We start from the raw sequence: 22,766 nt of genomic DNA, 5'->3' as shown, positions 1-22,766 counted from the left end.
GAACACAACAGTGACCTTTAACCTTTCAGTGAACACTTAGCTTGTTAGCTGCTAAACCATCCGTCTATCCTGGTTTCTATCAACTAGAACAGAAAAAATATGCAAATTCCATCAAAGTGGACGGTTATGGATCACACTGGAAAAAAATGTCCAAAAATCAATAAAAAAGGAAAATCCTTTGTCGTGTGTTGGTGTTTTCCAGGATGTAAAACCAAGACGTTTACCTGAAAGCTGCATGTTTAGCAGCGATGGAAGGAATCTCCAGCATGATTTTTGTTCAAATCCATAGTAAGATGATGACTTTGTCCATTAAAGTAACTTTAAAAGTTCAAAGAGAATACATTTTGACCAAATTGTCCTTTTCTAGGCTGTCAGCATGAATTTTAGGTAACAACTATAGGAAGGTGATTAGTTTATCATTTTCCATGAAGTTTCAGTCTAACTCGGTGAAAAGTAAGTTAAAAAACTTAAAAGTTTAATTACATTTTGACAAAATGGACATTTTCTACACTTTCTGGATTGTCAAGGCTGAGAGCATGACTTTGTATCACAAATTTTAGTGAGGTGATCACTTTGAAATTTTTAAATCATGAATCAGTCTAACTTTGTAAAGAGTAAGTTTGAAAATTAAAAGAAAGTTATTTTTGACTGAATTGGCATTTTACTCTTTCTCCATAGTTGGACTTAAGCATGATCAAAAATGAAAAAGTGGTCACCTTACTACAATAAAATGATGGTCTCGGAATAAAAAAAACAAAGTGGCAAAGATGTAAATCGAGTCAAAATATATTCCCTTTTAACTTTAAACTTTCACAAAATTAGACTAAATTGACATAAAATGGCAAAGTGGTCACCTTAATATTGGTTGTGACCTATCATGCTCTCAGCCTTGAAAATCCAAAAAGTGTCAAATGTCCATTATGTCAAAATGTATCGTCTTTTAACTTGAAAACTGTACTTTTCATTAAGACTGAAACAGCCGGCCACACAAGAGGCCAAAATCCAAAACACACCTTATGTCATGGGCCGAACACGAGAAACATTTATTGAACACTCTAAAACTACAATTTTAAAACTAAAAACTGTAATGTTTTAACATAATTATGAACTAGATATTTAGCTGAATGCTGTCAGCTGAATTTGGTCGCTGAAGATGCTAGTGCAGATAGCTGAAGATGATAGCTAGCTAAAATATTAGCTAAATGCCAAATTAGCCTAAAACTTGGGTTAGCCAAAACAGCTAGCATGTAGGTGAAAAAAATAGCTACATTTCAAAACAGCCTAAAAACTGAAAAAGCCTAAATTAGCCCAAACAGGTAATATCTAGCATTAGCTAAACTCTGAAATGACCTTAAAATCGTAGTAAATCCCCCAAATAGTCCAAAAAGCTAGCAGAATGCTCATTTAATTATGAATAATTACAAGTATTAAAAGGCAGGAATATTATTCCAGAATAAATCAACTTAAACCTTAAATAGCGTTTATATTTTATTCTCCACAAAAATAACTTCTTTATTTAATCCTGAATTTAAAGAATTAATTTCTTGATGAATTATTAACCATTCACAGAAATATTAGCTTCATGCAGTGTTACTTTGTAAGTGTTTTAAAAAACCAAAACGATGGTCGAACCAGCAGTGGGCCTACCTCTAGGGAGTCACTTCACTTACCGTACTTACTCTCCACAGCCCTTAGGGGCCTCCTAGTGACTCCCGAGGATCGACTTAGTATTAGCTCTCTTCCAGAGACGGCTCTGTTTTCCCGGGTTTCCCCGGTACTGGGAGAGTTACGTGCTCTGGGTATTCATTGCCGACTACCGATCCGACCATACAAACACAGCCTGTGCCCGAGTTCCTTATATACCCTGCTGTGGGAGAGTATTCCAGACATATGGTTTTGACTCCACTGTTTTTTTTTTTGGCAAATATGAATCACATACAACATTTTACTCATAAATAAAATATAAAGAAAAATAAAAATGACTTTGAAAGGTTTTTATTTTACAAATATACAATTCTCATTGAGCCGCAGTGCATGCTGGGAAAATATCAGTGGCAAAATAAACTCCCGGATTGATGCATACATATACATATACATAGAACTGTGTAAAAATGACCGCACATTGCTGTAACAATAAAATAACTTTTATTTCTTATTTAAAAAAAGTGAGTCGTAAAAAACGGGGGGTTCACCAAGATGGCGCTCTGAGCCGTCGGGCTTTGAGGAGCTCCGCTAAACCTAGCTGCTTTTACTTCATCTTAAAAACAAGGACCTTAATATTGCGCTCCTTTCAGGTATTACCGTTTTACTGTAAGTTAAGTTGACAGCATGAGCAAACCTGAAAAAAGACTGAACCCCAAAATCGCCATCTAACGTTAGCGCTGTTAGCAAGCCTGCTAATGCTAACCAACCGTTGAAGCCAATCCTGCCGCGGTCACAAATATAGTGACATGAATTCCATTCACGAAACGATGGAAACCTGTGGCGTCGCCTGCCCTGAATAATTATTTTCAAGTCCCGAATGTTTTTTTTTTTGTCTCGACTCATAACTGCCTTGTAACGTTAACGAAAATTGCAGTTTTGTATTTTCATAGCTTTAGTGAATACAACACACGTGCACAGTGTGCTGACCAATCACAGAGGAGTAGAACAGAGAGGGGGAAAAAATACCCTACCTACGAAGATGCTTTCTACGGAGCCCCTGACCTGACATGGGTATAAAAAATATATATATTTCGTTCCCACGGATTAATAACTTGTTCCCACGATATAATTAAAGCGTTCGAACGAAACAATGAATTCGTTCGAACAAGATCTTTAAAATAAAGAAAATCATAAAGAGACTCCTTTTCTGGACCGGAAGTTTTTACCGGAAGTGGAACGGGCTCTCGAAAAGTTCTAAGGAGTGTAACACAGTGCTATTTTATAATGAAGAAAATGTATTTATAGAAAAAAAAGCTTTATTTTATCTTTTAACAATAATCATATCATACGAACAACATAGGTGTTGTCATGTAATTAAAGAAATTATTGGTTTAAAAAGCAAAATAATTTTGACAATTTTATATAAATTATTATTATGTATTTCCTCTCTGTGATGCTGGGAGCCAAAAACCATGGAAAAGAAAACCGCTCAACAAATTCATTTATTTATTCAGCAAAATCAGACACATGTCTGGTTTTGTTAAATTAATGAATGCATTTTATTAAAAAAAAAAAGAAACTTTTTTTATTTTTTAAAACATTCATAACCAAAACACGTTGCTTGCTAGCATTCACAAATCTAACTAGTCAGACACAGTTGTGAGAAAAAAATATATCTAATTATTAAAAGAACTTTTAACAAAATCAGACATTTGGTAATCTACTAAATAATGTTTATTTTAAACTTTTAAACAACTTTCTCAACCAATTTCAGCTCAAACAAAAAGATTGACACTAGCTGCATTTCCATGATACATATGCACAAAACTTTATTGAAATTCTAGAAATGTAAAAAAAAAACAATTTCACCACAGTCACACTATTTCCATTATAATAGTTATGGGAATAAACAGAAACCATCTCATATGATAAGTCATTAAAAATATAGCAATGGATGAGAACAGGTATTGTTTTAATTTGATTAACTAGAAATGAGCATTTGGGTCACGTCAGTGTTGTATGCATGTGTGCAGCACCGCTAGTCCATTTACAGTTGCAGATGCACGTGATAAACCGGTTAGGTGGCATTGGAAAAAAAACTAGTCGTCTTAACAGGTGAGCAGCTGGACCCTTTTTTCTGTTTAAAAACATGACAAGTTCCATTCAAGTTTCTGCCACGTCACTCGCGATCATCCTCAGGCTCTTCAGGCTGCAAAAAAGTGGCTACAGATGAAGCGATTATCAGGAAATCTTGATGATTTTATGGAGGAGCTGTGGATACAACGATTTTGTATGAAACCTAACTTATGAGCTGTGGGATCTCTCATGGCGCTTGCTGTGCAGCACTCAGGCAGACACTTCCTACCAAGAAGCAAATTTGAATTTGAAAAAAGTGTTTCCATTGCAGTTGTGTGAAAAATGTCAATTTTAATATGCCTCAAAAACAACCTCCTCCAAGCGCAACAACTTTTTTTTTTTTTTTAATAAATTGATATTTTAGAATTAGTGGTGTTTCCATTGAGCACCTTTATTATCTCAAATCCAAATTAAGCAATTTCAGAGCTAATAGAAACACAGCTACTGACACATTCCTCTGTACAGTTCTGATGCATCTCACATTCTGCTGCTCTGACCAGCTTCACTGTTCCCCTGAGGACCACCAGCCCACCACTGTTCTTCAGATGAAGCAGATGGTCGTCTGATACAAGGATGAGGGCACAGAGGCTGTGATTTCTCAGGACAGTTTAAGGATTTTATGATAACAAATCCACAAATGTAGACAGGACTTTGTCTACAAGACCACCCAAACAGGCGGGCAGGTATCTGCGGTCACATGACTGCAGGAATACATGCAGATGGGAGATCTTCCTCTGACGTCAAAGTGGAGTTCATGTCTGCAGCTGACAGGGAGACCGTTCACGGTGTCATCTTCTGCAGCACGTTTCCTGATCCTCTGATGAGACACCACAGCGAACCATCATACAGCGGAGAATGCCCTGGAACTGCCCTGCAGTGGGGTTGTTATGTGAGGCTCCAAACAGAAACATAAACACAAACACATTTACTCCCAACATGTCATATTTCTACTGCTCATGTGTGTTTAGAGTGGATTTTTACTGAAGCAAATTCATGTTGGCCACACGTAATACGTGCCGCTAAGATACACATTGATACATTACTCACACATTTTGGATATAGTTGTTCAAACTTAAAGGCTCATTAGGATTAGAAAAAAGAAGTTAAGCAGAAAGCAGCAGAGGAAGAATGATTATTCTGACATATAAAATGACTGAGAAATAACTGTCTGTTTCTCAATGTAAGTCAATGGGACTTTGGCCTTTTTGCAACTCACTGGTACTTCCTATATGGAACACGAAAGTAGGGGGGCTTGCTCTGTCCAGTTATTTTTGCTTACAGTCTATGGCTCTGAGGAGTTAAGGATGCGTGAACCCGGCGTGCGCTAAGACCCGGAAGCTAGGTAGGATGCTAACTGCAACATGCTAGCAGGTTCTACTGTGAAGGACTCATGAATCAAACATTTACGCCCTAAATTTGGATTGTTTAAATACGGTAAGAATACGCGACTCGTATCGAATTTCACCATAAAACAGTGTTTGTTGCCATCACTCACAGTCAGACCGCTGTCATTTAAACGAGACAAAATCATCGTTATTGCCTTTTCAGATAAACTTTAGCTTAGCGCCGCTAAGCTAACATGCTATAGTTACTTTGATGGGTTCGTGCTCGATAACTGTCGTAAACTCGTGTGTCTGTCAGACAGGTGAACCCCCCGTTCATTAAAACGCTGGTCTTCGTTACGTATCCACATTTAATTTTTGTGTTGGTTAAACCCCTATCAACCAAGTGGTGGTTAACCGATAAGCGATAGCAGATATTTCTGTCAGTTTGTGTCTCTTTAAATCATAAACATTGTAGTGATTTTTGGTTTGATCGCCCATAAGTTCACTGTCACTCGGTTTGTTTTGGAGTTGGGCAGTAAATGTCATTTCTGCTCACGCTCCTGACAGGTGAGCCCGGCAGGTTTGACACAGGAAGTCGTCTGACTGAAACACTAGCAGGTTTCTCCTCGTCATAAATAGGCATATTTGCACTTGTACACACACATATAACACACTGAATCAATTAAACACGATCAAAAGAGTTTGCTTAATTGCTTGATAGGGAGGGGAATTTGTATAATCACATCCCTATTATGGTTTACTTAATTTTAAAAACATTTTAAAAACATATTTAAGGTTATTTATACCTTTTCTGTCAATATCAAGGGAAATACATATATTTGGGATAAATGCAAAGACGACAGCATTTCTAACTCAATTAATTTAAAAATAAATGTAATTCACAACAGTGTTTTTTGAAGTTTCATATTGCACACTAAAAGAGGAAGGGTTATATTCTTTATTAAATGGTTGATAAATATTGTGATTTGTTTTCTTAAAGAAGTTGATCCCAGAATACCTTCATGTGATGACATTTTTTTAATAGATTAAAGAAGGGAATTACCTTTTATCTACTGTTATGGTATTTTCCTCTGTATTTTAAATCCGACACATTTGTAACTCCGTTTGCTAAACTGTTCGGCCTCCGTTTAGTTTTCCTGTCACACTCTCGGAGCAAACTGCATCTGTAATGGAACCAGCTCTTGATTGGTTACACTAGGGGTGTCAGAATTCAGGGCTTGAGGACCGGTGTCCTACATGTTTTCCAACATTTGAAGCTCCTTAGTGGCCAAATACACTTGATCCAGGTAAACAGCAGAAGATGAAACAGGATTTCTGGAAAAGTAGGAAGCCTGAAGGTTGTTTGTTCAGAGATGTTCTTCTGCAGACCTCGGTTGTAACCAGTTGTTAACTGCTGGATATTTTCTCTTTTGCTGACCATTCTCTGTAAACTCCAGAGAGGGTTGTTAGTGAAAATCCCAGACCAGCCCATTTAGCACAAACAACCATGCCACATAATAGTCACCTCAAGCATCTTTCTTCCCCATACTGATGCACAGTTTGAATTGCAGCAGATCGTTTTGACAATAGGCGTGTTTGAGATGACTTAGGCCTCACCTTGATGGTCTGCGAGACCTGGCACCTGGAGGAGGGGGCGGGAAAAGGTGCCTGAGATGAAGGCGAACACTGAGCTGCAGCGAGACTGAATGTGAACAGGAAGTTGTCCTTAATCTTAATATGACTCTCCCCCTTAAAATGATTTGTGCTATGTATGTCTTTGATATGAATTTTTAACATCTGGCAGGGACAACACAGACTTCCATGATCACCTGAATGCAGCAAGCCTGTTAACTTGCTAACCACTGTGTCCTGTTTTGGTAGAAACATGACCTGTAATGGAAATGCCCTTTGACCCCTCAGTCTCTGCAGAGATGTCCCAGGTTGAGAAGAAGGCAGGGCTGCTGAGGAGGACATCGTCCTCCAAAAAACCTCTGAAAGAAAAGGTGGTCCTGATGTATGATGAGATTTTTGCTGTAAGTATGGACAGAGGAAACAGATGATTGGACTGTTCTGGCACTAAGGAAGTCTTCTGTGCTCTGATGTAGAAGGAGGATCCAGCCAAGAATAACCCTCGCTTCTGGGATGAGCTGTTTCTTATGAAGGTTTGAGTTCTTCAAGCAAACTGCTGCTTTTTCTGAGTTTTTTTTTTTTTTTATGTCTTTTGTTTCATCTCAGGTGAACTTGGAGTACCTGGAGTCCAAACTGGAGAGCATCGACGGGGAGGACGTACAGTGTATTCAAGACAACATCAACTCTCTGTTTCACCACTGCGTTCAGGCTCTGGGAGAGGAGCACCAGATCAAGGTGGTCAACGCTCTGCAGGTATGTGATGTGTGTGTGTGAGCACAGCAGCAATCAAAAACAGGAAGACAACAAGCGCAGACAGGAAATGGGAGCTCAGTGTGCCAAGACAACCCTTCAAAAGGGTTAAAAGAAGCAAAAAACTGACAAACTTCTCCTCTGTGTTTTCAATCGTCAGACTCTCTGTGCGCTTTTCCGTGGAGTCCACCAGAAGAACAAGTCGGCGTCCGGCTTCGACATCATCAACATGCTGATGGGGTTTGATAAGGCCGAGCAAAGAATGAAGGTCTGTAGAGATTTGGAGGAAGAACAGATTTGATAGAAGCATCCTTTTGACTGGGTGTCCATCTTCTCTCAGGACCTGATGGAGCGCTTGGACAGTCTTCTCTGTGGAGACAGCTCAGAGAGCCTGAAGAGCCTCTGTCTCAAACTGCTGCTGTGTTTGGTGACGGTGAGAAAACACAAACCGGGATTCTGCTTTAAAAACAAAATAAACAGGGAAATCACAGCTGCTCTTTCTGAACTGTTGAAAAGGACTTCAGGGCTAAAATGCTCCATGGCTGCTCAACTCAAATGTTCAAGTCTGACCCCACCCCGATCTATAAAAACAGAGGGCTAAGTGGGGGAACTGAACCAACTAATATAGTTGAAACTTGCAGGTAACAGACAACATCAGCCAGAACACCATACTGGAATATGTGATGATCAACAGCATCTTTGAAGCCATTCTGCAGGTACGTGATGAAGATCTTTCTGGTTGGTTTGTTTATGTTCATCCATCCTCTCAGCTTTAGTCGATCCTCTCTGTCCTGCTCAGATCCTGTCAGATTCGTCCAGCAGGGGGCAGCACGGGTACGACGCCGTCGTTCTTCTGGCCCTGCTTGTTAACTACAGAAAGTATGAGGTGAGTGTTTTATTCATGTGTGGAGGGAGGGGGCCTGTGCTTGTATTTTTGATGAAGTAAACAACACACAACTGTTTTCTGGTTCAGCCTCGGCGTTCTGAATGTGATGTCTCTGAACATTTGGTGCTATTACTTTTTTTGTTTTCTTTTCAGTCTGTGAATCCGTACATCGTGAAACTGTCCATCGTGGACGATGAGCCAACATTAGATGTAAGTCTTGTTTTCCCAATAAAAACAATAGTTATAAAATCAAAGGTCTGACTGGAGCTCCTCCCACTCCTCAGGGGATGGGAATGGTCGTCCATCAAGCTCTGACTGAATATAACAGGTGAGATCTTTCCTCCTGTGTCTGAGAACAACAAACAACTAATTTATGGCTGACATCTTTCTGGTCTTTGTGACTCAGAGACTCACGGACATCTGAACTTCTGCTGCTGGATTCTGACTTTCCTCTTTTTCTCTGGTTTCAGACAGTACAAAGACAAAGAGGAGGAGCACCAGGGCGGCTTCTTCTCAGCCCTCACCAGTATGGTACGAGCCTTCCATAGTTCATTTCAGAACAGACTTGCTGATATGATTCTCTCACCTTTGTTTGCCGACTCTTCTGTCCACAGGTTGGCAGCATGTTTATTGCAGACGCTGATGAGAAGCTGTCAGTACAGTGAGTGTGAAGTTTTGACAAACACTTATCTTTCTTTGTAGCTACAAACACATGGAAAAATATTGTCTTTAGATTTGGATGTTACTAATCCTGCATGACATCATCAATAATCGCTGGTCGTGTACGTTAGTGCGAAGCTGCCAGGACTCAGAAATACATAACATCGATTTTATAACTAAATCAAAAAGTCTTTACTCACTTTCAAATGTAAATTCTGTGCTCTAGAGCTTTTTCTTATGAGGGCCTCTTAGCTGTGTTCTTCTCTGATGTGGGGTCGGGATCAGTTTATAGGCTAATTGTAAATGAAAAAGTCTAGACGTTACTCAACATAAAAGTAATTCTTTGTGCAACTTCTGTCTGCAGAACAAACGAGGCGATCCTGCTGGCTCTGTATGAAGCCGTGCATCTGAACAGGAACTTCATCACCGTCTTGGCTCAGGTGGGGCTTCTGCTGTTTGGTGTGGATTCTGTGTGTTTTTCCTGTGAAAAACAGAAAGAAAGCTGCAGCCTGGGAGAACTTTAGATGTTTGACCTGAAGGTTCTGTCTTTAAATTGAATGTAAAGGATAGTTGTTGAGTTTTGGTGTTAGATTTGTGTGTTTTGTGTTCAGTTAGTAAAGGTTCTTCAGTTGTTTGCATGAACCCAACATGACTTTAAAAATATACTATCTGGTAAAGTCTTCTTTCATTGTTGTTAGATTTAGCTCGATAAGGTTTTTACATGTTTTTAAATATTTGTAACTGTAAATAGTGTTCCTTCATGTGTTTTCCTAAAGTAGTAAATGATCTCTACTGGGACACAGTCCATCATCAACATTTGCTTTTGTTCCCTCAACAGAGCCACCCTGAGATTGACATAGTACCTGCCCCGCCCACCCCAACTCCAACCACACCCACAACACCTCTTGGCACAACGCCACCCTCCCTTGATGGTAAGCCACAACCTGCTTCTGTACCTGCTTTTTGTTTTTAACTCAGGTACATCTTGTACCTGAGTTACAAGATGTGCTTGTTGAAGCGTTTTTGGAGCCAGTTTTTCAGCCATCGCCATCTTGGAAGGTTATGACATCATTCTGGCGTATCTGAAAGGGTCAAATGGGCGGGGTAGTGGAAGCATGCCCAGTGAGGCTGTTCTGGAGCTATGAACTAATCTGTCAATTTATTAACAGTTTAAAATGAACTGATGATCAGAACTCTTTTGTTCAAGTTTTTACAGATATTAGATCTAATGTCAAAATGGTTTTGGAGCAGGATTTTAAGTCTGTTTCTGTTGGAAAATCTGTTTTATACTCAGAGTAATTAGATTGTGTGAAACGTTAAAGTCCCATTAGTCGTGTGGTAACTAATGGGTTGGAGTGGTGAGCTGCGTTTGGGAACCATTTGGGGGTAAACCCTCCAATAAAACCCCATAATGCTGAGAGTCAGGCAGGAAGGCATAAAACACAAGTTTATTATGATTATGTTCAAGCTAAAAACTAAACGGCCATATATTTTCCTAAAAATATGTTCTTCTATATGTTGTGAGTTATTAAAGATAATTTTACCAATTATCTGAGTATCATATCATCGATATCTTGAGCCATGTATCACGATATCGTATTGTGCATGACCCGACCAGTCGACTAATCAGAAATAATAATTGGTGATTTGCTGACTATTAAAATAATCGTTTGTGGAAGCCTAAAATGTAAAAACCTGTGTCGTTCTGTAGGACAAAGTGTTTACAGAGCGGCAGGAGTAAATCTGAAATTCACCTCTGAATTGTGGGCGGGGCTATTGGTGTGAAAGTAAACCTCCACTGATATCCCATCATCCCCTTGTTTACACTCTGTCCCACTAGCTTACAGCCCTTCACAACCCCAGGCTAACATTAGCGGTGCAAAAAAAAAAGGCGAGCAATATCAGAGCTATCCAGCCGTTTATTTTTGATCCAGATTCCAGCTCAGACGAGGAGAACAAAGACGTTCATGGATGTATGTCTGCAAGTGGATGCATCAGAATGGGGCGGAGCAGGGAGACTTTGGCCCGCCCATTTCTGCTGCTGCATCACAGCTTTTTCAAACTACAATTTTTAATCTACCCCCCATTCATCACGTTTTGAAAAAGAAATACTCAGAAATGTTGTTTTCATCTTAAATTCTTTGATAAATGTCCTTTATCGTGAGAAGAACATGTCAAAAACCAAAAACACCAACATTATCTTTGAAGTGTCTTAAACAGCTTCAGTTTCTAACAGGACTGGATTATCCAGAAAACGTTCTTGTTCAGAGTTTTTGTCGCTTTATTCCCTTTAGTCTTCCATGTAGCCAAATCTGAACTTCCAAATGAGACGATTCACACAACCTCAGAAAACCCAGCAGCTTTCAGTTCTATAATGAATCAACGATGCACCCATGTTCCTCCCAATCACCTTCAGTGTTTAACAGATATACTCCAGGTATGAGCGAGCCTCTCCTGTTGTCACAGCAGATTTGCTGGAAGGTGTACGTAGTTGTGATCATTTAGCATGCAAAGCCCTGTAGATGTTAAAAGCTCCATGTTTCCATCTCTGCCTCCATAAGAGCCTTTTTGTCTATAAAATATTAAGCTGCAGCTGAAATGTGGATGCACGTGCTGCATGTGAGCTGCTTTGCACCTTTTTCTTTTTTAGTTGTCAAGCCTCTGTGTTTGGAGTAAACGGGATCACAGATTTAAGTTTGCCGTGGAGCCTCACTAAATGATCTGTCACCTGAGGTCTGACCTGGGAGGGATCGACTTCTCATCATTTATCCATGAGAGAGGGCTTCTGTCTTCACTGTCACACGGCAGCTGCAGTGAAGGGGCAAAGAAGTGACTTTTGCTGATGAGAGAACAAAGCTTTGCTCTGATGCCTTTAAGACGCTCTCTGTCTCTCTGTTCGTTTTTATTCTAAAATCAACTTTTTAGTTCTGGGCTCTGCAACCTTCAACTGTAAAAGAGCCATTCAGGTTGATTTCTCACTGACTTCCCCCTTTAAAAAAACAAGACATCATTATTTATGCTATTGTTACTACTACAAACTTTAAAGGAAAATAGCCTTTTTTTTAACTTTTGACAGAAGTTCCCTTCAAAATAAAAGACCCCTTGTCCCTTATGATCATCTGAATGCAGCAAAGGTGATGTTAGCATGTGTAATATCAGCAGTGATCAAATAAAAATAGTTAATTTCACTGTTGTTGATGCATCTCTGTCAGAAATGTGGAATCATTTTCCCATCTGCCCATGAACGGCATATCAGACACTTTTTTTTAGAAAAAGTTTAAGGCAATTCCTGATAATAAAATCATTGTATTATGAGATACATTTTTTTAATTTGTTTTTTAATATGTGTAAAGTGTATAATTGTGAATGTATAAAATTATACAGTTGTGTTTTATGTCAATTTTAAAGTTTAGAGGCTATAATATAAGCCCATATGTTTTTTTTTTTTTGTTACTTCCTGCTCCTACTTTTCATGTGTGTCTGTACCTGTTATTCTTAAGTGCAAAAAAAAGTAAATCTAACAAACCAAAATGAAATCCGAGCTAATTAAGAGACCCCTGCCATATTTTTCGAGCGGACGTAAAATTCTTAAATTTTTTCAAAAATAGAAAATTTAGTTAATAATCCAGTGCGCCTTAATACTTGTTGTGCTTATTGGCGTCTATTGATTTTTTAAATTTTTTTTATTTATTTTTGTATTACAGGACAGGACGTGTCAAAATGTGTCAAAATGTTTTAGTTCGACTTGTGATACGCACTGTCCTTCAGTTGTTTGTAAATGAGTTAAAGTTTGAGTTACTTGACTTTTACTACTTTCTCACTTCTTACTTTAAAGTTACTTTTTAACATTTAGAAACTTTTTTATTTTTCTTTAGAAAAATAGCCATAATCGAGGGGTAACAGAGCCACATGTGGCTCCGGAGCCGCAGGTTGCTGACCCCTGCTGTAGTTGTTTTCTTCATGGTGATATTAGAAAATGTTGTGGATCGGTCTCTCACAGCTCTGCTTTGACCATGATGCCTGAAACAATCTCCAGTATGGCAGTTGAAAGGAGTTGACATCTCTTTAATAAAGAAAAAAAACCTCCTCCTGTTTTAAGTAACTATCTTTTTGACCAAAATGTCTGTGAAACTTTGGCATTGGACCTCTGGTGGTTTTGTTTATCTTAGATGTGATTTTCATTTCTACTCTCAGTGATCAACAACCCGGAGCTGCCTTTAGACCCAAACCTGCAGACGAGCAACCTCCTCATCACCTTCCTCAAGTACGCCTCCATCGTGATGCAGGACACTAAAGGTGAGAGGAGCTGTCCTCTCTGACTGTTCTCTCGTGATGACGTAGTTGTTCTGAGGCTCAGTGATCTGTGTGTTACAGATGAGCATCGCCTCAACAGCGCCAGACTGTGCCTGATCATCCTCACCTGCATCGCAGAGGTGCGAGCGTCCGCAGGTCGCCAGCATCCGTCCTCCTTCAGTCTGAGCAGCTTTTTGTTTTTGCTTCGGTTTTAGGACCAGTATGCAGACGCCTTTCTCCACGATGACAACATGAACTTCAGAGTCACGCTCCACAGAATGGTGAGTGAGCAGCACAAACATCCAGAAATACTTCCTAACCTGTCGGCCATGTTTGGGATCTTCTTATATTAGACTTTCACGTATAGAAAGACGATAGAATCATTCTTTCAATTGGTTTTCACATACAAAATACAGTTTACACACGCACAACTTTAAATTACGACAGCTTGACTACACAAAGAAACCTTTAAAAAGTACACACTAGTCACTTGGTACGCACAAAATGTATAATGAGTTACAAATCAAGAATCACATGAATCGGATGAGTCTACTTTCTCTCCATAAACGTAGTTTTTCAGGTATTTTGTTAAAATATTGTGAGTGTATCCCTTACACATGCATACTGGAAATGAAACGTAGTGGAGTGCTGCTAAAGCAACCTGAATGGAAACCCGTTAATGAGTCTACCCTCTCGTGTTTGTCTGAGACTCACACTCTCTCTGTTATTATCTCATCGTTCGGATCACCTTTCATTACACTTCATTACACATCCATTGTAGCTTCAGTTTGTTAGCTTTCTGCAGTCTCAGCTTTTCCTACCTTGAGTCGTTTTTTTCTGAGGTGTTGACAATCTGGGAGCAAACCTCCATGTATGTGGTGGTGTTCATTTATTCAGCTAGTTGATTGACTAGCCCCGCCCCCACAGGCTCGTTTGGTGGGCTCTAGACATGATGAATGTGTCACTCCATCCTGCTCTCCTCTTACCTGATGTGTCCATCATTATGGAAGAAACTTTAGACCTTCTTCCACTGATCCAGACTTCAACCTGCAGCCCTGTTTCTGTTTCCACACTGATTTGGTTTTGAACATCTCAATGATCATTTTAGCTTCCTCTGGCGTTTTCTTTGCTTGCATCTTTGGTTTTGGAGAACTGAGAAGCTGCTCACTCCATCGGTTAGGGTCCCAAAATGATTCCATAATTCCATGTTCTGATGGTCCAACTTGAGGTTCTTCCCAACTCTGTTTACTTAAATCCAGGTAGTGACTGCCCTGCACTGTAATCTCTTTTTTTCTATTTTAATGTTTTTTTTTCTTCTTTGCAGCCCATGAGACACAGAAAAAAAGCAGTGGGCAAAAACATCCCGTCAAGGCCGCTGGTTTGTGCTGTTCTAGGTATGAAAACAACTAACCTGTCATTTTTAGACTGAGTGATGCCACAAAACAATCCATAAACTCTAAAATGTGAACATGTCTGAAAATAGTCAGTTTTGCATATAAACCAATGGGATTGTTACTTTCTTAATTGTTTACAACGTCCAAAATGTTCCCTCTAAAGATCTGAGACTGCATGTAACCCTCGCTCCTCCTCTTCTAGACCTGATGGTGGAGTTCATCGTCACCCACATGATGAAGGATTTCCCCTTTGACTTGTATTTGTGAGTTCACCGCTGTCCTGCTCCTTAGAGCATAGCTTCAAGTCATTCTTTCTTAATTATTTATTGCTGTTCTTTGGTTAGACGCTGCGTGCAGATCATCCACAAACTGCTTTGTTACCAGAAGAAATGCAGAATCCGATTACACTACACCTGGAGGGAGCTTTGGTCAGGTAACCGTCAGAACCTGAAGGGTCTTGAGATCAGGTGTTGGGGCTCGTCAGCTCAGGTCCTGTGGAGTTTCCTGGATAATGTTTTACAGTCAGATGTTCGTTCTTTAACACTATTCACACAGTAATGCGTTTCTTTTCAGTGTTCAGATCTGAGATGGATGTGAACACAGTTCTGTCACAACTTAAGAGGAAAAACATTCAGCAGTCGAGACACTTTAATTTGACCAAAATACGTCCTTACATGGAAAATACTTTGACATTATTTGATTCGTTTTTTTATACGGCTAAGTAATTGTGACTTGTAATTAATTAAGCTAATTGATCTACTTTTAATCAAACATATCAATTACTGTGAAGTCTCATATTTTCTTTTCATTTTGCTACATCACTGTGCAGTAAAATATCAAATACAACAAACAAAAAAGTGTTTTTATGAAGTTTTCTCACTATAGCAGATTCAGCCTTTACTTTTACACCACCAAGGGGGAATTTTTTTCAATCTCAAACAATTAAGGAGAAAAGAAAAACAAAAAAGAACAGAGTAAGTGTGCTCTAAATAAAAACAATAAACTACAAACTACTTATTATCCCTTACATACTGTATATATGCTGACTTAACACTGTTCTAGCCCGTAGTGTCTGTATGTAACACTACAAGATGGAGCTTTGAACGGCCCAGAACAGTATTTTGGACGTGCTGTTTGTACACGATAAAAGTGCTTTTTACATCCGTCTTGGGACAACTTCAGACTGTGATAGTTCTGATTAAACGGACATTTTCTGGTTAATAGTAATTATCCAAGTGCTCAGAGTCAGTGAATGCACTGGGACTGAGGTTACTGCCCTCATCTATTTTGATTGGTCCTCGTGTTGGCCCCGCCCCAAAGGAGCCAAAAGTTTTGAAACTGAAATTTTCAGAAAATGAAAAAAAGAAGAAAAAAAAGAGTTGAAACTGAAAAGAAAGTTTTGAAATTGATATTTTGAGTTTTTAAACCTATAAAAAATTAAAGCTGAAAATAATTAGATTTATTTTAGAGTAGCAAAAAGTTTTGGACATTTTACTTTTTTTTGGCCAAGCACCAATATTTTTCTAAATGTTTTATTTGGGTTTCAAATATATTTGGCCTGATTTAGCTCTATAGACCATAAACAAACATAAAACTCTCTGTTATGTTTTGACAAGCACACCTGTGCTGACTTCTTCCATTTACACGAACCTGCTTTTGGTTGTTTTCAAGGTGCGAGCCATCGCCCCATTGTCCTTTCAGGAAGGAAATAAACGGTTATGAAGCTTATTGTAGCGGTATTAAGCAAACCGAAACTTCCCCTCTGGAGGAAACTGGATAATCTGCAGGATCATTATGATAGAGGTCCTGACTTTAGTCTGCAGACTGTCTCCTCCACATTCGCTTCAGTCACCTGAAGGTCCCTGACTCTCTTCACACTCATAGAAGAGGATCAGAGGAATCTATAGATCCTTGTTTTACTGCTGCAGACTCGGTGGAGCCGGGTCGACTTTTCATGCGGTCGTGTTTGTCTGTGCAGCTCTCATCAACCTGCTGAAGTTCCTGATGTCGAACGAGACGTCGCTGCTGTCCAAGCACAACATCTTCCATCTGGCTTTACTGGTGAGAAAGCGGAGCTTCGCTGAGTTGGTCTGAACTCGGTCCTCTTTAGATGAGGGTCTCTGTTCACTGCAACTCACAAGTGACACAAGTCTCACAAGGTCTGGGTTTGTTTGATACCATTTCTGTTTTTGTAACACGTAGAAGCTGGTCATGGTTCCTCAATGAAAGGGGTTTGTTCTTCAGCAGAACTCGTGTTTGGGAGATTAAACGTCAGCCATGTTTCTTTTTCCTGTTTTTTCCATTAATTTGTGTGATTTGATCCTTACGTTGAACACATCTCTGATACTCTACATGTGAAGGTGGGGGTGGGGTGTTGGTTGAGATGAATGTTTCCTGACGGGTTTTAAATTTTCATCAAACTGTTCCAGCTGGGTTTCATTTGGACTCGTTTCAGTCTGCAGCGTCTTAGGAGGCGTTTCTGCTCACGTCTGTATTAATCAAGCTGGTTTCCGTCACGCCATGCTGCTGCTTTACTGTCTGTTTGGGTTCTAACATAGTCCTTCAGGTATTTTGTTCAAACATTGGGAGTAGAATTCTGATGCCTGCATTTCCAAAGAACTTCTGCTTCATCTCGTTGGTGTCATTTCCATGATAAGAGTTGGTCTTTTTCCTGAGCTGAGCATAGACTTCCAAAGGGACTCGTGGTTCCGCTGAACTTCTCCCGCTGTGTCTCCCACCAGATCGTGAACCTCTTCAACATGTTCATAACCTACGGCGACACCTTCCTGCCCACCTCCAACAGCTACGATGAGCTGTACTACGAAATCGTACGAATGCACCAAGTCTTTGACAACCTCTACTGCATGGGTACGTTTGAAAGCACATCCATGAGGAGACATAAAGGTGCACCTGTGCATGCTGGGAGTTCTCCTGAGCAGACAGAGTCAACAGTCTGGTTGATCCTGCCTGTCTTCTGTCCTCAGTTCTGAGAGTGTCCACCAACGCCGGCCAGTGGAAGGAAGCAGCCAGTAAAGTCACGCACGCCCTGGTGAACATCCGGTAAAGACGCGCACGTCGTTCACAAACATCACAAAAGAATCTTCTCTTGTACTGACTCTGCACAACCGTCCTGCCGTCTTCTGTACCTCTTCCTGTACTTTTGATAATATAAACATTAAGCCTAAAAGACTTCGAACAGTCGTTATTGTTAGTGGTCTAAACATTTCTATCAGACTTTTTTTTTTTTAGAAAATCATTCACGTTTCCATCATCTAATAAAGAGAAATGCTGCAGATTATCAGGTGGAACTCCCTGGAGATTTAAATCAGTACAATCGTAGCATCTTGGTTCAGGATTAACAGACAACGTAACTGTAAGAGAGGATTCAGGAATCGGAAAACCTGGTGAGTCTGATCTAAGGCCTGGAAAACCGGGATGTCTGCAGAAAAAATGAAGTGAAGTAGTGGTCCTTAAAGTCCCCCTCTGTTGAAAATCATGTTTTTTGAGTTTTCAACATGTATGTGTGGCATTTTTCTTCTGAAAGAGAACAAATGTAATAAGAAATCTTTTTGCTTTTGCATTTCCGAGTATTTCTCCATTTAAATCTGTCAATCAAACTGTCTTGGACAGACTCTGTTTGAATGAATGATCTTCTTTACGTCACAACAGCTCTGCTGCACATGCACTAAACCCTCATTCAGCTCAGCTCCAAAAGCCACGCCCCCTCAGAGGAGATTTTGGAAATGGAGGGTTCAGATCAACATTAAAAATGAATTTTTTAAGACATTTAGCTTGTGGGATTTTGGTTAAAAACTCAATAGTCATAATTAAAACACTACTGGGAATGTTTTTTTTAATCAAAAAAATTGTCATAGGGGGACTTCAAAAGAAAGTGATAATAATAACAAATTTATAATAACAGAATTAGGAAAAAGTCATTTTGAAAAAATGTGTTTTAGCTGCTTTTTCAAAGAAAACACTGAGTCCACAGATCTGAGGCTGAGAGGAAGGGAGGTCCAGAGAGATGGAGCCACTGCTGCAAAGGCTCTGTCACCTTTAGTTTAGACCTTGGTCACATGATCTGAGGGACCTGCTGGAGGGTACGACTGCACAAGGTCTTTTATATAGACTGGTGATTGGTCATTATGAGCTCTGTATGTTAAAACCAGGATTCTGAAGCGGATGTGGAGCCAGTGCAGCTGGATTAACAACAGGGCGACATGGGAAAACTTGAAGGATTTAGTTTAAAGCCTTGCAGCAGCGTTCTGGACGACCTGAAGTGGTTCTAGAGGTTTTTTATTGAGACGTGTGAAGATGGAGTTTCAATAATCAAGACGAGAAGAAATAAAAGCATAAATGAGCAAAGTTGTTGTTCATCCAACTCTTGACCGAATCCAGACACCTGCGTAAAATCTGTATTTTAAAAACATCCTGAGGTTTAAAAGATACATAAAGCTGAATCTCATCAGCGCAAAAATGGTGAAGAAATATCAATAAAAGAGCTTAAAATAGCAGATTTAAAATAAGAATAGAGGTCCCAAAACAGAACCTTGGGGTACACCAGAAGTAAGAGAAGAATTCCGCCGTACGTTTTTTGATTTGTAAAAACTCATTTACACTTTCAGCAATTTCTGCAATCTTGGTATCAAAACATTCACCTTGTTAAGGACATTTCTGCTTGAACTCTTGGTATTCACACATTTTTAAGATTTTACACAAATAAATAAATAATAATAAATAATTCTTTTTTTAATATTTGTGCACTTTCTGCAGGCTATGCAAGTTTAGTATCAAAACGTTCAACATGTTCAGGACATTCATGCTTGTACTTTTGGTATTTATACATTTTACGTAATTTTTTAAATTTTTTGCAATTTCTCAATAATTTTTCAAACTCTTGTGCGCTTTCTGCAAATTATGCAAGTTTGACATCAAAACATTTAGTCCGTTCAGGACATTTTACAGCAGTTAAAGTTAATTGCTTCAGTATTTTCAGAATACAGCTTCAGCATCCTCAGTGTCCACATTCAGTAAAAAAGCATTCACACTAGCATTATCGCAGGTAATGGAACTTTCCTCATTTAGTAGGATGTTTAGATTTCTTTTTAAAGTCCCACTCCGATCATTTTTTATCTATCTTAAAGCATCTTTTAGTCATGGTGATGTCATTTTTAGACCAAATCAAAAATGTTTTTTTTCTAGAACATAGTTTCTGCAGAGCAGCAGGAGTTCACATCTGAGGAGGTGAAGAGGAAAATAAAAGAAATTTAAAAAAATCTAAGCTAATGAAGGATCATGATCAGGAAGAACCAGAGCGAATGTGAAATGGAGGCAAACGCTGGATCGTAGTTTCATGTTCAGTCTTCTTCTGGAGATGGAAGACATTTGTTCCTGTTTGCAGCACATTAAGATGTTGGCAGCATTCAGTATCTCCTGTTCCTTCTGCATGCACGTTCTCCTCCGAGGGTTCCTGCTTTGCACTAACAACAGAACCAAACTGTTCGTTTTTTCATGTTGGCAGTGGTTTCTCTCACATTATTTCCATTTGGATCCTAAAGTGTCGTCTTGTTCTTGTTGTGTTTTTCTCATCTTTAAGGGCCATCATCAACCATTTTAATCCCAAGATCGAGTCGTACGCCGCCGTCAACCACATCTCGCAGCTGTCAGAGGAGCAGGTACGCCCCCCGCCTCCTCACGCTCCCCTAAAGCCAACAGCAGATCTCCGGCTGAAGCTGCGCTCTGTAATGAGTGCTGCCATTTCAAAGGAAACCTCATGAATTTTTCAGGTAACAAAGAAAAACTCTGGAGCTTGAGAAAGAACGTGCACGTTCAGGAAAAACTGCTGACTCGTCAAAGCATCATATGAAAGTCCTCCATGGATGACTGAAAGAAACTCAAATCAGAGAAATTCTGATCACTTGGGACGGCTTCAGGAAAAGCACTTCCTGTTATAAGATCTGCTTTAGGAACACCAACCAAGCAGAACAGTGAGAGCAGCTCATGAACATCCTCTTGAGAAAGACAAATCAAAGTTCTGGCAGAAAGGTGAAGCTGGTTTAGGTCAGCAGCTCCTCTGGGAATAACCAGGACATGTGGAGTCAGAAAGGAAGGCAGAAGAACACCAACAGTATCTTTGTGACTGCAGGCGTCTTCCTGGGCCGCTCCATCAGCAGGCTCCGCCTTCTATCTGAGAATCCAAACGCAGGTGGACGGACGGCCTGTGAGGAAAGACACAGAGAGTCAAACAGGAGCTTCAGAAAAACAGCCGTTCTGATGCAGCTGCTGCTCCTCCTCACCATCGTTGAGCCTTAGATTTGAATCCCTTTTAGAGGAGGTTTCCTCTCATTTTTAATGTCCTTACGCATACAGAAAGATTGGAAATAAAAGCCTAGTGACTTCTATGGACTTCTGAGCTGTTCTCGTTCATGTGTTCGATCCGTTCAGGTTCTGGAGGTGGTCCGCTCAAACTACGACACGCTGACCCTCAAGCTGCAGGACGGTCTGGACCAGTTTGAGAGATACTCGGAGCAGCCCAAGGAGGCGGGCTTCTTCAAGGAGCTGGTGAGAAGCAGGACACTGACATCAGCCACTCCTCCACCTCCCAGGAAGAAGAGGAGCTTGAATCATTCTGGGGGGATACTTTGAAAAAAAAAAAAGAGATTTTTTTTATGGAAAAAATTGGCTTCAAATTTCTTTGGGTTCTCTTTGAGTTTTTAATGTAAGAATTCACACTCTCACCAAAATGTAACTTTATCACTGAATCAGTGTGGATGTTAAACTGAGATGAATATTTGAGACGTTTCTTAAAGTTAAATCACAAATAAAACAAATTGTTTATAGATTCAGTCGTAGGGGGCGTTCCTTTACTAAAAGCGAGCACGTCGTGAGTGTGCACGTGTGAGGGGCATGCACACGTCAGAAGTGTTCACTTGGAAGAAGTATGCCTCTGATAGAAGCGTGCATGTGAGGTGGGTGGACACATGTCAAAAGTGTGCATGTACATGTAAGGGGCATACATGTATGAGGAGTGTGCACATCAGAAGAGTGCACGTGAGAAGGAAATGTGCGTGGCAGAGGTGTGCACGTGTGAGGGGCGTGTCTCCAGCTCACTCTGGTCTCTGTCTGCAGGTTCGCTCCATCAGTCTGAACGTGAGGAAGAACGTCTCCCTGAACACGCTGAGTCAGGACGTCCTGCTGAAGGAGTTCTCCACCATCTCCTGAAGCCCCCTCACTCCCCATCATCCATGCCGCCCCACACCGTGGACATGCACACGAACTCTTCGGCTGGTTTCCTGGCTGTTCTTCCGTAAAACTCTCAGCCTCCGTCTGAACTGTGGAGTCAGGACGGACGCCGTCTCTTCTGGAGGATCAGGTGGTGCAGCGGCCGGACGGGGAACCGACCCGAGAACACTTTAGCTTTAAAACAGTATTTGTCGGTCTGACAGTTACAGCAGAAGCGTTCCTGTGACTCCGCCCACAGGAGCGTGTGACCTTAAACCCTCTGAAAGTGTCAGGTGTTTGTGCTGCTGTGAGTGATGGAGGTAGAGCTTAGTGATCTGTTACTAACGTCTTCATGAACAATCCTAACAAACTCTCTGAATGTGCTGAAGATGAGGAGTCCTCTTCATCGCTGCTGCGTTTGGAAAAAGTTCCACTGATGATTCTTGTTGATCAGATTCCTGCTGCTTCTGGAAGTTCTGGGCTTTCTGTCTCCTTTGACTCCTGTGAGTGTATTTATGATCCTTTTTTAAATAAAGTTCATTTTCCAGCTGTAGTCCTTCATCACGGAGAGACGCTGGGACATCTCAGGACTGCTGGGGGTAAACTGCAGCGAAGGTGGGATGTTTTCTTCCAGGTGGTGGAGCGTTCTCTGATCTGCATGAAGCTCTCTCACCATCTGGATTTTATTTAGAAAAAAGGAGCACAAAATGAAAACGAAATTCAATCATTTTCTTTAAAATAGCTTTCTTTTCTTCCTTTTTTTTTAATTTGCATTTAACTTTTTTGTGTAGTCCAACTTCCTACAATTATTGGGTGAATATTTTGGCA

General features: G+C 40.1%; 1 protein-coding gene across 2 annotated transcripts; it reads left to right on the top strand.

The window, feature by feature from the left end:
- The first annotated feature begins 5,085 nt into the window (after positions 1–5,085).
- Positions 5,086–22,491, top strand: armh3 (armadillo like helical domain containing 3). 2 transcript variants are annotated; one of them, XM_024259515.2, is made up of 26 exons: positions 5,086–5,214; positions 7,026–7,138; positions 7,211–7,267; positions 7,341–7,487; positions 7,645–7,752; positions 7,825–7,917; positions 8,126–8,200; positions 8,284–8,370; positions 8,524–8,580; positions 8,655–8,698; positions 8,841–8,901; positions 8,985–9,031; positions 9,395–9,470; positions 9,869–9,962; positions 13,225–13,326; positions 13,405–13,463; positions 13,539–13,604; positions 14,648–14,717; positions 14,920–14,980; positions 15,062–15,150; positions 16,696–16,778; positions 17,459–17,585; positions 17,702–17,777; positions 20,314–20,392; positions 21,162–21,278; positions 21,846–22,491. In XM_024259515.2, exons 2-26 carry the CDS (start codon positions 7,037–7,039, stop codon positions 21,936–21,938), a joined length of 2,070 nt encoding a protein of 689 aa, XP_024115283.1. In that variant the 5' UTR covers positions 5,086–5,214; positions 7,026–7,036; the 3' UTR covers positions 21,939–22,491. The 2 variants fall into 2 exon arrangements, with proteins under 2 accessions (XP_024115283.1, XP_036068825.1); XM_036212932.1 differs by having other exon boundaries at positions 5,104–5,122.
- Positions 22,492–22,766: the final 275 nt, after the last annotated feature.

This window comes from Oryzias melastigma, linkage group LG1, assembly GCF_002922805.2.
Source record: "Oryzias melastigma strain HK-1 linkage group LG1, ASM292280v2, whole genome shotgun sequence".
Lineage (NCBI taxonomy): Eukaryota > Metazoa > Chordata > Actinopteri > Beloniformes > Adrianichthyidae > Oryzias > Oryzias melastigma.
The sequence above is the reverse complement of the archived record's forward strand: the minus strand, read 5'-3'. Positions and strand labels throughout refer to the sequence as shown.